Here is a 12,772-nt window from a genome sequence, read left to right as displayed (position 1 = left end):
GTAAAGGTGTGGTGATCTGTCGTGGAACAATCCCACTGAAGAAGATAACAGTGGTTACCCAAACATCGTTGCTGGTTGTGAAGGGTCCCCCATGACATTTCAAGCTTCAAGTAAGTCCACCACCGCTGTTGACAAAGGCAGGAGCGAACTGCATCATGAGAACAGCCTACTTCCTAAAGTGTTCCTCCTGCCTTCATCCTGTGCTTTGAACCAGCACCCAACCTGAGAGCACTGCAATGCCAGTGGGTAACTATACTTAAGTTAGGTACCAACTGTACTTTTCAAAGCATGGGTTACGAATGTGGCTTATTTAACAATGATTAGTTTGCTTTAAATGAGGATTCCTTGTTTAAACATGGCACCCAGCTACTAAGACTCTTCAAAAGTGAAACTAAACTTGGCAGAAATATTTTCCCTCACCATGTGAGATAAGCACTGGGAAACCCAGCCAGATGGGTGGGGTATTAATTAATAATAATAATAATAATAATAATAATAATAATAATAATAATAATTACTACTACTACTAGCACTTTCCTCAGACTTATTGAAGCTCATCAGTATAGGGCTAAACCAGTGGTTCTCAATCTTTTTTCTTTGGGCCACACTTACAGAACAAAAATTTCCTTGCTCCACACCATTTTTTTATTGATAAGAAATACTTTTGAAAGCAAAAAAGAAATGACTCCTAGCAGTGCTTGATTCTGATAAGAGTAAGAAGAGTAGGAGTTTGGATTTGATATCCCGCTTTATCACTACCCGAAGGAGTCTCAAAGCGGCTAACATTCTCCTTTCCCTCCCCCCCCCACAACAAACACTCTGTGAGGTGAGTGGGGCTGAGAGACTTCAAAGAAGTGTGACTAGCCCAAGGTCACCCAGCAGCTGCATGTGGAGGAGCAGAGACGCGAACCCGGTTCCCCAGATTATGAGTCTACCACTCTTAGCCACTACACCACACTGGCTCTCTCTGGATTGGATTGGACACTGAAATATTTAAATGTTTCTTTGTTTATCCTTGAATCTTCCTGCTACAATTGCCATCCTCCCCTGCCACACCTTCAAGAAGCTAAACCATGATTTAATGTTACATGCAAACACAGCCTATATTTCCATTTCTCCTCCTGTCTTTCTTTCCCAGAGGTAGGATTTGGATCAGGAACTTTCTTTCCCAGAGGTAGGATTTGGATTAGAGGCAGTAAAGCTATTTCCATAAGACTATGCAGAATTGCAGGATTCTTTTATAGTTGATAAAACTGATAATCAGGGAACTCTCAGGACAGGACTAATTATGCAGAAAACATATATAGGAAATTCTACAGGGGTGTTGTTGTTTAGTCATGTCCGACTCTTTGTGACCCTATGGACCAGAGCACGCCAGGCACTCCTGTCTTCCACTGCCTCCCGCAGTTTGGTCAGACTATGTTGGTAGCTTTGAGAACACTGTCCAACCATCTTGTCCTCAGTCGTCCCCTTCTCCTTGTGCCCTCCATCTTTCCCAACATCAGGGTCTTTTCCAGGGAGTCTTCTCTTCTCATGAGGTGGCCAAAGTATTGGAGCCTCAGCTTCAGGATCTGTCCTTCCAGTGAGCACTCAGGGCTGATTTCCTTAAGAATGGATAGGTTTGATCTTCTTGCAGTCCATGGGACTCTCAAGAGTCTCCTCCAGCACCGTAATTCAAAAGCATCAATTCTTTGGTGATCAGCCTTCTTTATGGTCCAGCTCTCACTTCCGTACATCACTACTGGGAAAACCATAGCTTTAACTATACGGACCTTTGTCGGCAAGGTGATGTCTCTGCTTTTTAAGATGCTGTCTAGGTTTGTCATTGCTTTCCTCCCAAGAAGCAGGCGTCTTTTAATTTCGTGACTGCTATCACCATCTGCAGTGATCAGTGAACCCAAGAAAGTAAAATCTCTCATTGCCTCCATTTCTTCCCCTTCTATTTGTCAGGAGGTGATGGGACCAGTGGCCATGATCTTAATTTGTTTGATGTTGAGCTTCAGACCATATTTTTCGCTCTCTTCTTTCACCCTCATTAAAAGTTTCTTTAATTCCTCCTCACTTTCTGCCATCAAGGTTGTGTCATCAGCATATCTGAGGTTGTTGATATTTCTTCTGGCAATCTTAATTCCGGTTTGGGATTAATCCAGTCCAGCCTTTTGCATGATGAATTCTGCATATAAGTTAAATAAGCAGGGAGAGAATATACAGCCTTGTCGTACTCCTTTCCTAATTTTGAACCAATCAGTTATTCCATATCCAGTTGTAACTGTAGCTTCTTTATTACATAGAGATTTCTCAGGAGACAGATGAGGTGATCAGGCACTCTTTCTTTAAGAACTTGCCATAGTTTGCTCTACAGGGGTATTGGAAGAGAATAGCAATTTGGCAGTCTTGCTTTTGCTATCAAGCCAAAGTAAAGAGATTGGATGTTTGTGCGCTAACTGCTGCAAAGTGTTTAGAAGTTGCTCTTTGAAAAAGAAAGGGGTTGCCTTAGTCAGAGGCAGTTATACATAATTTCCTCATATAGAGATAGCCATAAATTGTGTCATCTACCTTGTGTTGAACTACATATCCCATTACCCCTGGCCATTCGCTATGCTGGCCAAGGGCTAGGGATGGGCATATCTGTCAGTCTAGACTTCTCTCAGTTTCTCATTCTTCTAATCCTAAATTCAGCTTTCCACATTTCCACATCATTTTTCAGATTATTATTTTTAGGCCGCACAAAATCTCATTAGCATTTCAGTGAGAATTTCTAATACAGTATACACATTTTTACTAAGTATATTTCCCTTAAATATTTCCTATTTCCCCTGTTTTTTTTTACATTATTTTCACTACTACATGCACCATTATTATTATTATTATTATTATTATTATTATTATTATTATTATTAATCCACTCTGCTCTCTGCGGTCATTTATGGAAGTGACAGTGTCTTTACTGAATTCCATGACAAAATAACTCATTACTCAAATGATTTGGTCTGTTTTCCTGGGGAGTGTTGTGCATTATTAATTTACACTAAGTAAAATTAAATACCAGATTTCACAACTAAAATTTTGTTGCTCTTCCATTTGTTGATCTTTAATATTTTATTTTTCTTGCTGATCCATCCTAGATTCAGTTGTTGAACCAGTACAGCAATTGCCTTGGAAATCTATGGTAAGGAATAACTCGTTAAGCACTGTTCCGATAGCATATAATACGTTTAAGTGAATTTGGTGATGTCTGTGTAGTGATGGCAGCATCATGCAACGTTTCTTATCTACCTCATTAGTTCATGATCTGTTGCAGAAAACAGCATGAGGAGTTGGTACAATCTGGCTTCCTATCATTCCCTGCATCTGATTATATATCCACTTGCCAGGGATAGTTAGTATTTCTTTAAAAGACACTTTGGATTCATTTGGAAAATGTTTGTGCTGACACTTGTCACTTTCTCTTCCTCCTGCTTGGTTATTAGAGCCCTGGTTTTTCTGCTTTAAAAGAGAACAGGTAGATTTGGGGGTATATATGGGTGGTCTTTGAGCACTGGAGTCTCTCGCTATTGCCACATTGCTAATTCCATTAGTTATTTTTGTTTGGCGGAGAAGAGGCTTGTTTATGACTTTCAGCATTCTGATCTACAGTCCTGATTCCCACCTTTCCCCTACCTTTTTTCTTGGCAAAGCCCTTTCAAGGATTGGCTGGATATGACATTTCCCATGGGGAACTCAGCTGAGTAGTTCAGCTGATCTCAGGGAGCTTGCTCTCACCACAGGTCAGCTGTTAGGGTAAGGTTACCAGATGTCCCTGTATCCTGGGGACAGACCCTGGATTTACAAGTCAGTCCGCTGACAAAATCCATCTATTTAGTAGGTAGTTGAAAAGTGTCCCCGGATTCATTGAAAAAGATATGGTAACCTTATGTTAGTTAGGAACAAGCAACAAACCTCCTTTGCCCCTGCACAATCAGGGGTGCATATTAAGGCTCCCAATTGTGCATTGACAGCTGTGTCTCCACCTGCCCCTTACCTTACTTCACATATGACATCCAGTGTGGGGTAGATGGGTGTAGTTTGGGGGAAACCACATAGTTGGAGACCCTTTGGGGAAAGGGGTTTACATTTCCCCTCCCACCTCCGCCTCCCGGGCTAATTCTGTTTCTGTGTGGAAAACAATCAGTTCAGATTGGGACTAAAAGAGGCCTGGTTTGCACACAAAGCCATGGTTTGTTAAACTATGGTTTATTAAACCATGGTTTGTCTGATGGTCTGAACATTGCCAACTGGCTTAACTCTGATTGTTTACTGCCAAGAAACTACAGTCTGAAGCCTTGGTTTGTTATTGCCTTATGAACTTAGCTTTGTTTTAACTTTGACTTGGTTGTACATGCAAAACTAGCATGCAGACTTCCTTCAGCACAGTTTGCTTGCTACCAGCCCAGACGGCCAGACTGCAATTCTATGTGCACACCTTTGAATGTACATCCTATTGAATCCTATTGAATTCACAAAGAGCTATTGTTCTAAGTAAACATGCAATAACACTGTGCAGTACAAATACCTTCACACACACCTTCTAAACTCATTTTTCTGTGTGCAGCCTATTAGCTTAGTGCTGCGGCTGGCCGTTGTCTTGTGCCTGGGGATGGTGGCTGTTGGACATTCAGCAGTACAGTGGTACCTCAGGTTACATACACTTCACGTTACATACTCCACTAACCCAGAAATAACCCTTCAGGTTAAGAACTTTGCTTCAGGATAAGAACAGAAATTGTGCTCTGGTGGCGCAGCGGCAGTGGGAGGTCCCATTAGCTAAAGTGGTGCTTCAGGTTAAGAACAGTTTCAGGTTAAGAACGGACCTCCAGAACGAATTAAGTTCTTAACCTAAGGTACCACTGTACTAGCAGATGATGTCAGCACTGATCAGGACTGGCTTGTGTCACTAATACTGTGGGAGGAAACATGTGAATTCCTGTGACCCACGCATGTGGGGTAAATAGCAAAAGAATCAGCTGGGTGCCTGGATTCAAAACATGGGGCTAAATCAGTCTCCAACAAGAGAAAGCCCCCAGTGGCAGAATTTAAACTCACAAAGTCAAGCAGTCAGGAATGTAGGCTGTTAAACCTTTTGCATATCCCATTTAGTCCGCGAGCAAAGCACTCTTCTCTTTCCGCCCTCTGGCAGTGAACAAACCACACCATTAGTAAGTTTGAATGCTTTACTTACAAATTCCCAAGGTCCGATTCATGTGTTATTCCTTGCGGCAGCAAGAACAATGTGGGTAAAAAAGTGTTGGGTAGAAAATACAGAGATAGCTTCAAACACGTACTTGTGAGCTTGGAGCAAAGCTTAAAGACATTCTTCTTTGTAGATTACATAGTGAGAAGAGAGTGAGTGACAACAGAAAGAAAAGGCATGACCTAGCTGAGTCTAGGTATTTAATTCTTGGTCTTAACCCCTTCATTCACCAACTAGCAGCCATGCATAGTTATGTTTGACTGCAACTTCTCCCAGATACTGTATAACATCATCATAGGATAGCACTTGTGCAGCTGCCATTCCCCATCCAACACCCTCTGACACTTATCTGCTAGCATGCATATGACTGCCCAGCTGAAAATATAACCTGTTTCCTTTATTTCCTGACTTCAGAAATTAGGAATAATGTTTATACTGGTAGGATATACAGTATTACTAATATTGTTTATATGCATTTTTCCTATTTATTCTCTTCATTTTCTTCATTTTGTTGCATTATCATAAACATTTTACCAAGAAAGCCTCTTGTAACAAAAAACTTGCTCCGGGGGGGGGGGGGGGGGAGATGAGCACAGTACCCAACTGCAGAGGAATTTCCAAAACCCACATAACTCCTCTGTTCATCTTGCAGCTTTCAAAATTTCATAATTATGCCCTCTCTCCCTTTTTTAAATTACAGTTCCAGGAAGCGGTTTTTTGTGGACACAAGTTTGAACCATTCTTGAGAAGTGTCAGTAAAGTACAGCCTCCTCCACTTATTTTTGGCAAAGGAGATGTCGGTCTTTTAGAAAAAACGTACCCATATGATGCTAACAAAGAACGAGAAGACCAAGACCCACCTGATGGGATGTCATTGACAAATTTGGGGAGTAGTCCGGACACTAAATTAATCAAGAGCAGTGGGGACCTTTCTATACTAAGGCTTATAGAAAGAAAAATGGATTTAGAAGAGAAGGATCAAAAACGTGGCATGCAGGATGAAAAGGCATCAGAACCACTCGCTGTCACATCGGGTTCTTCTCAAAAGACACTAGAAGATAAACTAGCAGAACAAGCAGAAATAAAACAGGTTGAGATTTCCTTTGAGAAGTCTCTTGAAGACGTGCTTGCTGATAAACTTGTAAAAGTCGTAGCAGTGTCGTCGATTTTAAGCAAAAATCTTGAAAACATAGTTGCAGAGGGACTCTCAGAAGCAAAGCTGCCTGAAACTCTGGAAGATAGCAGTTTGCCAGGGGATAATAAATGTCTACCTGAGGAAAGAAAGATGTCAGGAGAGAAGGTTGCAGAACCAGATGTAACCAAACTGACAGCTGCTGTAAGTCAAAATTTGCAGGCTCATCTTATAGAGAAATTGTGTGAAGAGGGGATAATCACAGATACAGATCTACCCGAAAAAGACCAGATAGTTTCTTTTCCAATTACTGGTGATTTGCTCAAGAGGAAGAAAAGCTCATCCAAGGAAAGCATGTCACAAACTGAAATAGCAACACTAAAATCACTAAGTGATCATCTATCAAGAACCTCTATCAAAGCTGAATCCATGCAGCATAGTAAAGAAAGTAGTAAGGAAAGTATTAAAGAAAGTAGTAAAGAAAGCGAGTTAGTAGTTACAGGGACCGGTTTATCTGAAAGCAAAATAGATGGCGATAAAGAGGCTGCTTCATGTCCTAAAATCGACAGTAGTTCAGTTGAACAAACAAATGCAAAGACAGACTTAAGAAAAGAACCCTCTAAACAGTCACTGGAAATCATTAGAGTAATGTTACCTGTGAACACAGACACAGATAACATTAAGCAGCGACTTTCCATTCATGATGCTCTCCTAGAAAAAATTTTAAAAGCAGAAGTAAGAAGTTTAAAATCACTTTTAAGCAAAGAACACCAAGATCACTTTAAAGATAAACTTTCGGCAGCTGGATTAAAGGGAGAAGACTTGAAAACAGTGTGCCGGAAGTTGTCCTTGGCTGTGAAAGGGGATGGCAGTGTCACACCAGAGAAAGCTGCGCTGCAAGAATGGCAGGATTCCTCTAGTGAGGGCCTTGCTAAAGAGACATTGGCGGTAAATGAAAGTATTGAAAATCTCTTTGAAGTGCTTTCAGAAAACGAAATTGCCAACCTAAAGTATGCATTGAACAAAAAGATTCAAGACCATCTTTCAGAAAGACTTTCAAAAATAGGAATGATCACAGAGAGTGAGTTAAGGAGAATACTTGGAAACTTGTTTCCAGTAGTGGAAAAACTAGCAAAGAGTGACGAAGGCTCAGACGAGCAAAGTATGCAACTAGATACTCAAAGCCTGCATGACAGGTTTTCAGAAGAAGAACTACAAAATCTAAAGTCTCTCTTGAGCAGACTTCTAAATGAAGGCCACCGAGACAAACTTTCAGAATCAGAAGTACAAGGTTTAACATCAGTTTTAGAGAAAAGCTTTGAGGATCTTCCCGTACAAAACAGTTCTGAAACTGGGATAAGCCAAGAAGTTGAGGTAAAGGATGAATGCCATACTATATCTCTGCCAGATGTTGAGGAAAGTCAGAAAGTTAGTAAGACAGATGCATCTGAGAGGGGAGAAGTTCCTTCAAAGGAAAGTCTTCATAAAATTTCGACAGCAGGTGAAAAATACAAAATAGAAAGAGAAACTGTAGACCTTTCTGTAACTAATCTTTTGGACGTAGAATCAAGGAGCCAAGAAACTCAGACGATGGTTCATCCCAAAAAAGTGAAACATAAAAAAGAATGTCACAGGTTGCCAAAGCACAGTGATAATCTGACCATACCAAATATAACGAGAACAACATTTGATGTAGGATTAAAAAGCAAGTCACCTGAGGAAACTTTGAAGAGAATCTCTGAACCATTTGCCACGTCATCTTTTTTGAGTGCGCGTGATATTGGCATCCAAAGTGAGGCGAAAAGTTATTTCTGCAACAAGCCCCCCAGTTTTATTTCCAAGCCTCCCTTTCCGGTGAACCCTCAGACGTTTCTCTTTTTGCATTCGGAGTCTGAGGAAGACACAAAGCCAGCAGTTAAACACCACCAGAAGGCAAAAAGGAAGAAATCGGACACAAAGAAGGATAGCGGGTCACACCAGGTGCAGCAATCATCGATAAGCACACAAACCAGGAGAGAAAGGGTGCCTACTGGAAGCACATCTAAGGAGATTTTAAAAGAAAAATGCAGAAGGCACCCACCAACTTCTCCAAAACTGAGCGCCACCGAAACCAGGAAGGATTCCAAAGCAACGGCATCTCCCAGCGGCACGCGAAGGGAAACCCTGAAGCAGAAATCCGAGAAGAAGCGAGATACGGAGGTTAAGCCCAAAAAATCACTTACCAAGACTGCTGTCCTGTCTGATCCACATCTACAAAACCATTCCAAAAATATTTCAGAAAAATCATCCACAACTAAAATACCAGCTCCTGGGCGTACAAAAGGAAGCAACACATTGGTAAGAGCGTTATTGACTCTGTACTTGGAGACCACAAATATTATTTCTGAAGGCAGCACATCTAGGACAATATATGCTTTAATGCATTTATTTTTTCCAAACAGAGAGCAGATCAGAGCCATGGAACTAGCGTTGCAAATTAAAACCAAAGCTCAACATATTGGAAAAACAGACTTCAAAACAGGGGCTCCTGTATTAAAGACTTTAATGCCAGTTGATTTGACTACACCCATGAGCCCAGTAAACCCAGTGCTTACTGGTTGCTTACATAGCCAGCCTGCTGATTGCACTAAGCAATGTTCCCTGGGCCATGTAAATGATTGTTTTCAGAGACTGTACTGTTTTTCAGGAGTAGCAGTTGGGGTGGGGAGAGTTTTCTAACCCTTCTCCCCCTTGCCACAGTCCTGATAAAAGTCCCTACCCCACCCTGCACACAAAAAAAGCCCTGCTATTTGGGCCTGGGATGGAAGCTGTCAGTAGGAACTTCTCGGAAGAGGAGGGTTTTCATCAGGACCACAGCATGCGCGAGAAAGCCTTAAACCCTTTCCCCGCACACCGGTTGCAGTTCTGATCAGTTGCTGTATCAGAGTAGCACCACACCAAGCAAAGCTTTCAGTGTAATGTGAAGCATGGCCATTTCTGCCCTTCTAAACCTGACACAGAGTGCATACACACCCTTGGCCCCACGTTACCCTTAGCACCATACTTTCTCTTCTTCTTTTTCACTGCTTCTCAGCACACGGTGTTCATTCCTTAAATTTAGCAATGTTAGCAGTCTTATTCCTTTGTTTGCAACAATATGCATAAGCCACCCACTTACAAAATTGAGGTGGTGTACAGCAATATCCACAGGTGCAGTAAAACACAAGATACCACAAAAGCAATACACGTCATCTTGCCTCTGCACTTCCTGAATGCCAAGTTCTGCATGTTTTGATCTCCCTTCCAACTCGTTTCCAGCCTTACCAGCATCCCTACAGGCATTGCAATCCCCTGCCAACAGCATCTAGGTCTCAGTCTCTAGGAAAGGTGGAGAACCTCTATCTGCCCCACTCTGCCGAAGGGCCAACTTTTCAGGTGGATGGGGCAACCCACCCATCAGTCGCACAATGTCAGTATGAGATCACAATTGGAAGGGGCACGGTTCCAAGGCTGGGAACCGCAGCACAAGGGGCATTGCCACCCGTATACTTTGCAAGCCTCCTCATTCCATCTTTTTTCTACCTGCGATGTCAGGGGGCTTCAAAGAATAGCCCTGGGAGGGAGAAGTTTTTTTCCATGAAATAAAAACCACTTCCCCCTCCATGGGCAAGGCGTGCTCCCACTGCTCATTAGTGTCTGGGTGGTTGGGAGCTCATCTTCTTCCAGCAAAGATTGAGAGCTCACTTTAAGCTCTTGAAGACCCACATTTACCTGCTCCATGGCCGATGTCCTGTATGACATCAAGTTTGGCCTGCAGGTCACAGGTTCCCCTGCTCCAGAACCTGTTTAGGGAAACCAAGAACTTGCACCTATGCATTGCCATCCAAGTGCTTAGAATGTTTGGTTTCTCGGTCACAGCACTTCAGCCAATTGCTAATATGGGGAAGGAAATAGAACAGCAACCACTAGTATTTAGCTGATTAGTTAGAAGACAGCAGATACTAACCTGACCCAGATATTAACAGTGGCATGAAATTGTCAAATGAAATAAAGTAAGACTTAGGCATGCAAAGAGACAGAGAACAGGAAGAGGAGGAGAAGGGGGAATGAGTGGGATGCAGCTCTGTCTTACAGTGAAGTTTGTCATAATTATTATACATACATAAAACTATTTGTTTTTATTTTGATATTCAGAACGTTGCAGGCCCAGATGATATCGATATGGAAGCTTACAGGCATCTTGAAAAAGCCGTAGAAAGAGCTCTTCTTGATTTAGGAAGAGTCCCGGAAGGCAGCTCCAGCCAGGGAAGGCCAACTCCTGCTCCAAGTTCTACTACTCTCCTAACCAAAGATTCACCCAGATCCTATCTCTCTGCTGTTGAGACTCCAAGAAATCAAGCAGGCTCAATAACAGAGATGCTTAACAATCAAGAACAGATCTTAAAAATGACACCCGAACAACTGGAAGTTGTGCTTAGGATTATCCAAAATATATTGAGGCAGAACGCAAGACCCCCAAATAATGGATGAATAGAAACAATCTGTGTAAACCAGCTACGTATGTATGTTCTTACTTCCCTCCCAGCTATTATGAAAAATAAAACCCTCTTTGTATATACATTTTTAAAGAAAGTTTAAGGATATTTTAAAATTATTGTAGATAGGAAGCTGCCTTATGTCAAGTCAAATATTGACCCATATATTTCTCTTTCTCTCTCTCTCTCTCTCTCTGTGTGTGTGTGTGTGTGTGTGTGTGTGTGTGTAAAATATGCCACTATGGCCTAGGCAAATTTGACAGGTAGGCAATGCCACCCACCTGTCAATCACCTGTTTCCAGACACAATGTGAATCAAAACTGCCTGCAAATGAATAAAGGGGCTCAGGTTTGATCCCCACATTGGGCAAAAGATTCCTGCATTACCAGGATTAGATGACTCTCGTGGTCCTTTCAAACTCTGTTGATTCTATGACTTCCCTAAAAAGGAGCTTCCTCTAGGATGGAACAGTGCTGACAGCAAGCTCTCTCTCTCTCCCCCCCCCCCCACTGCACCAGGGTATTCTGATGGAGAAACTCCCTAGTGCAGCTGATCCCAAGTAGGGCTTCCTATCAGCTCTGATAAACTTGCAACAGAACAACTGGGAGCTGGCGTTAAGCTAGGAATGGGGCAGAAATTTGATTCTGTTTGTATTTAAAGGTGAATCTACCTAGTTAGCTCTTTTTAAAACAATATGTGAAATGAAAAACAGACATCCTGCCAAATTATCATTCACTGAATTTTGCAAAGTAATGTGTACAAAAACACAAGGTAAAGTGTGTGCATAAGCGTGCATTCACGAAAACACACAAGATGCATTGTACTAGGGAACATAATAAGTATTAGGGAAATGCATCTTGCAAAATGGTGCATTAGGTAAAAAGGTTTATATTAGGAAAACTTTGCACTTGGATTCTGATGAATTTTAGGAATTTCTTTTAAAAAGAAAGCAACTGATATGTAACAGTGGAGAAGTGAACTTGAACACTGGAAAAATGAGAAGCAGAGAAACCAAAATGGACAGATTTGCCCAATTCTACCAGTCTTCCCTTTGGAGCTGCACCCATACCTGCCTCACATGTCAGATGTAAGGCAAGTGAATGTTGTTTGTTGGAAACAGTCCTGCAGGCCAAATTGGGACCTGTGCCAGGCCTAATTAAGCTGATGGGCCAGAGGTTCCTCAGCCCTGCTGCATACACTGGCTTGCAGTAGCTCAGGTTGTCTTACTTGGAGATGAATTGGGACAATCTGTATGCAAAGTGTTTGCCTCTGAGCTACAGACCTTCCTCTAATGCTTGCTTCAAAATTCCCTACTGGTGTTACTTTAATACAGAATGCAATGTTTTATCTCTTGCTTGATGAAATGTGCTTAGGTGATTGCTGGAAAAGACCTGAAAAACGATAGACATCTGCAGTTTCCCACTTGGCTCCGTCCTCTGAGATGCATACTGAGCATGGGTGCAGAGGCAAATGCATATATTTATCAGAAATAAAATAAATCCTTTCTCTAACCAACTGAGCTAAGTTCCCTTTTAGCATTAACTACTTGCTGCTAGAATTTGACTCCAGAACACCGCACACTGCTCTGAGGTCTCATTCTGCTTCGGATAGAGTGGCTGAAAAGCCTAGAACCCACTGTATCCACTCAACAGACCTCTCCTTAAGAGTCATCCTTAATTGGATGGTGCTGCCTATATGAGTTGCCCTGTACTGTATTCTCAGACCCATTAACCTAGTCTTTTTATCCAGTCAAAGCAAATTTACTGCCAGGGTGAAGTGTCTACACAGTTCTGAAAGCATATTCTTATACATGTCGATTTGATACTGAATTCCATGGGATTTGTTCCTAAACATAACGCTGGCTACTCAGAAGTAAATCCCACTGAATTAAGTGGA

General features: G+C 41.9%; 1 protein-coding gene across 1 annotated transcript in view; it reads left to right on the top strand.

Moving 5' to 3' along the window:
- C2CD6 (C2 calcium dependent domain containing 6) overlaps positions 1-10,973 on the top strand; it is a 34,469-nt gene extending 23,496 nt beyond the window's left edge. The window contains exons 15-17 of the mRNA XM_033169675.1: positions 3,126-3,169; positions 5,931-8,699; positions 10,536-10,973. Coding sequence (XP_033025566.1) covers positions 3,126-3,169; positions 5,931-8,699; positions 10,536-10,871 — 3,149 coding nt within the window. The 3' untranslated portion in view covers positions 10,872-10,973. The remainder of the gene's footprint in view (positions 1-3,125; positions 3,170-5,930; positions 8,700-10,535) is intronic.
- Positions 10,974-12,772: the final 1,799 nt, after the last annotated feature.

This window comes from Lacerta agilis, chromosome 1 (genome assembly GCF_009819535.1).
Source record: "Lacerta agilis isolate rLacAgi1 chromosome 1, rLacAgi1.pri, whole genome shotgun sequence".
Taxonomy (NCBI): Eukaryota; Metazoa; Chordata; class Lepidosauria; order Squamata; family Lacertidae; genus Lacerta; species Lacerta agilis.
Note: the sequence above shows the minus strand (reverse complement) of the source record. Positions and strands in the feature narration are given on the sequence as shown.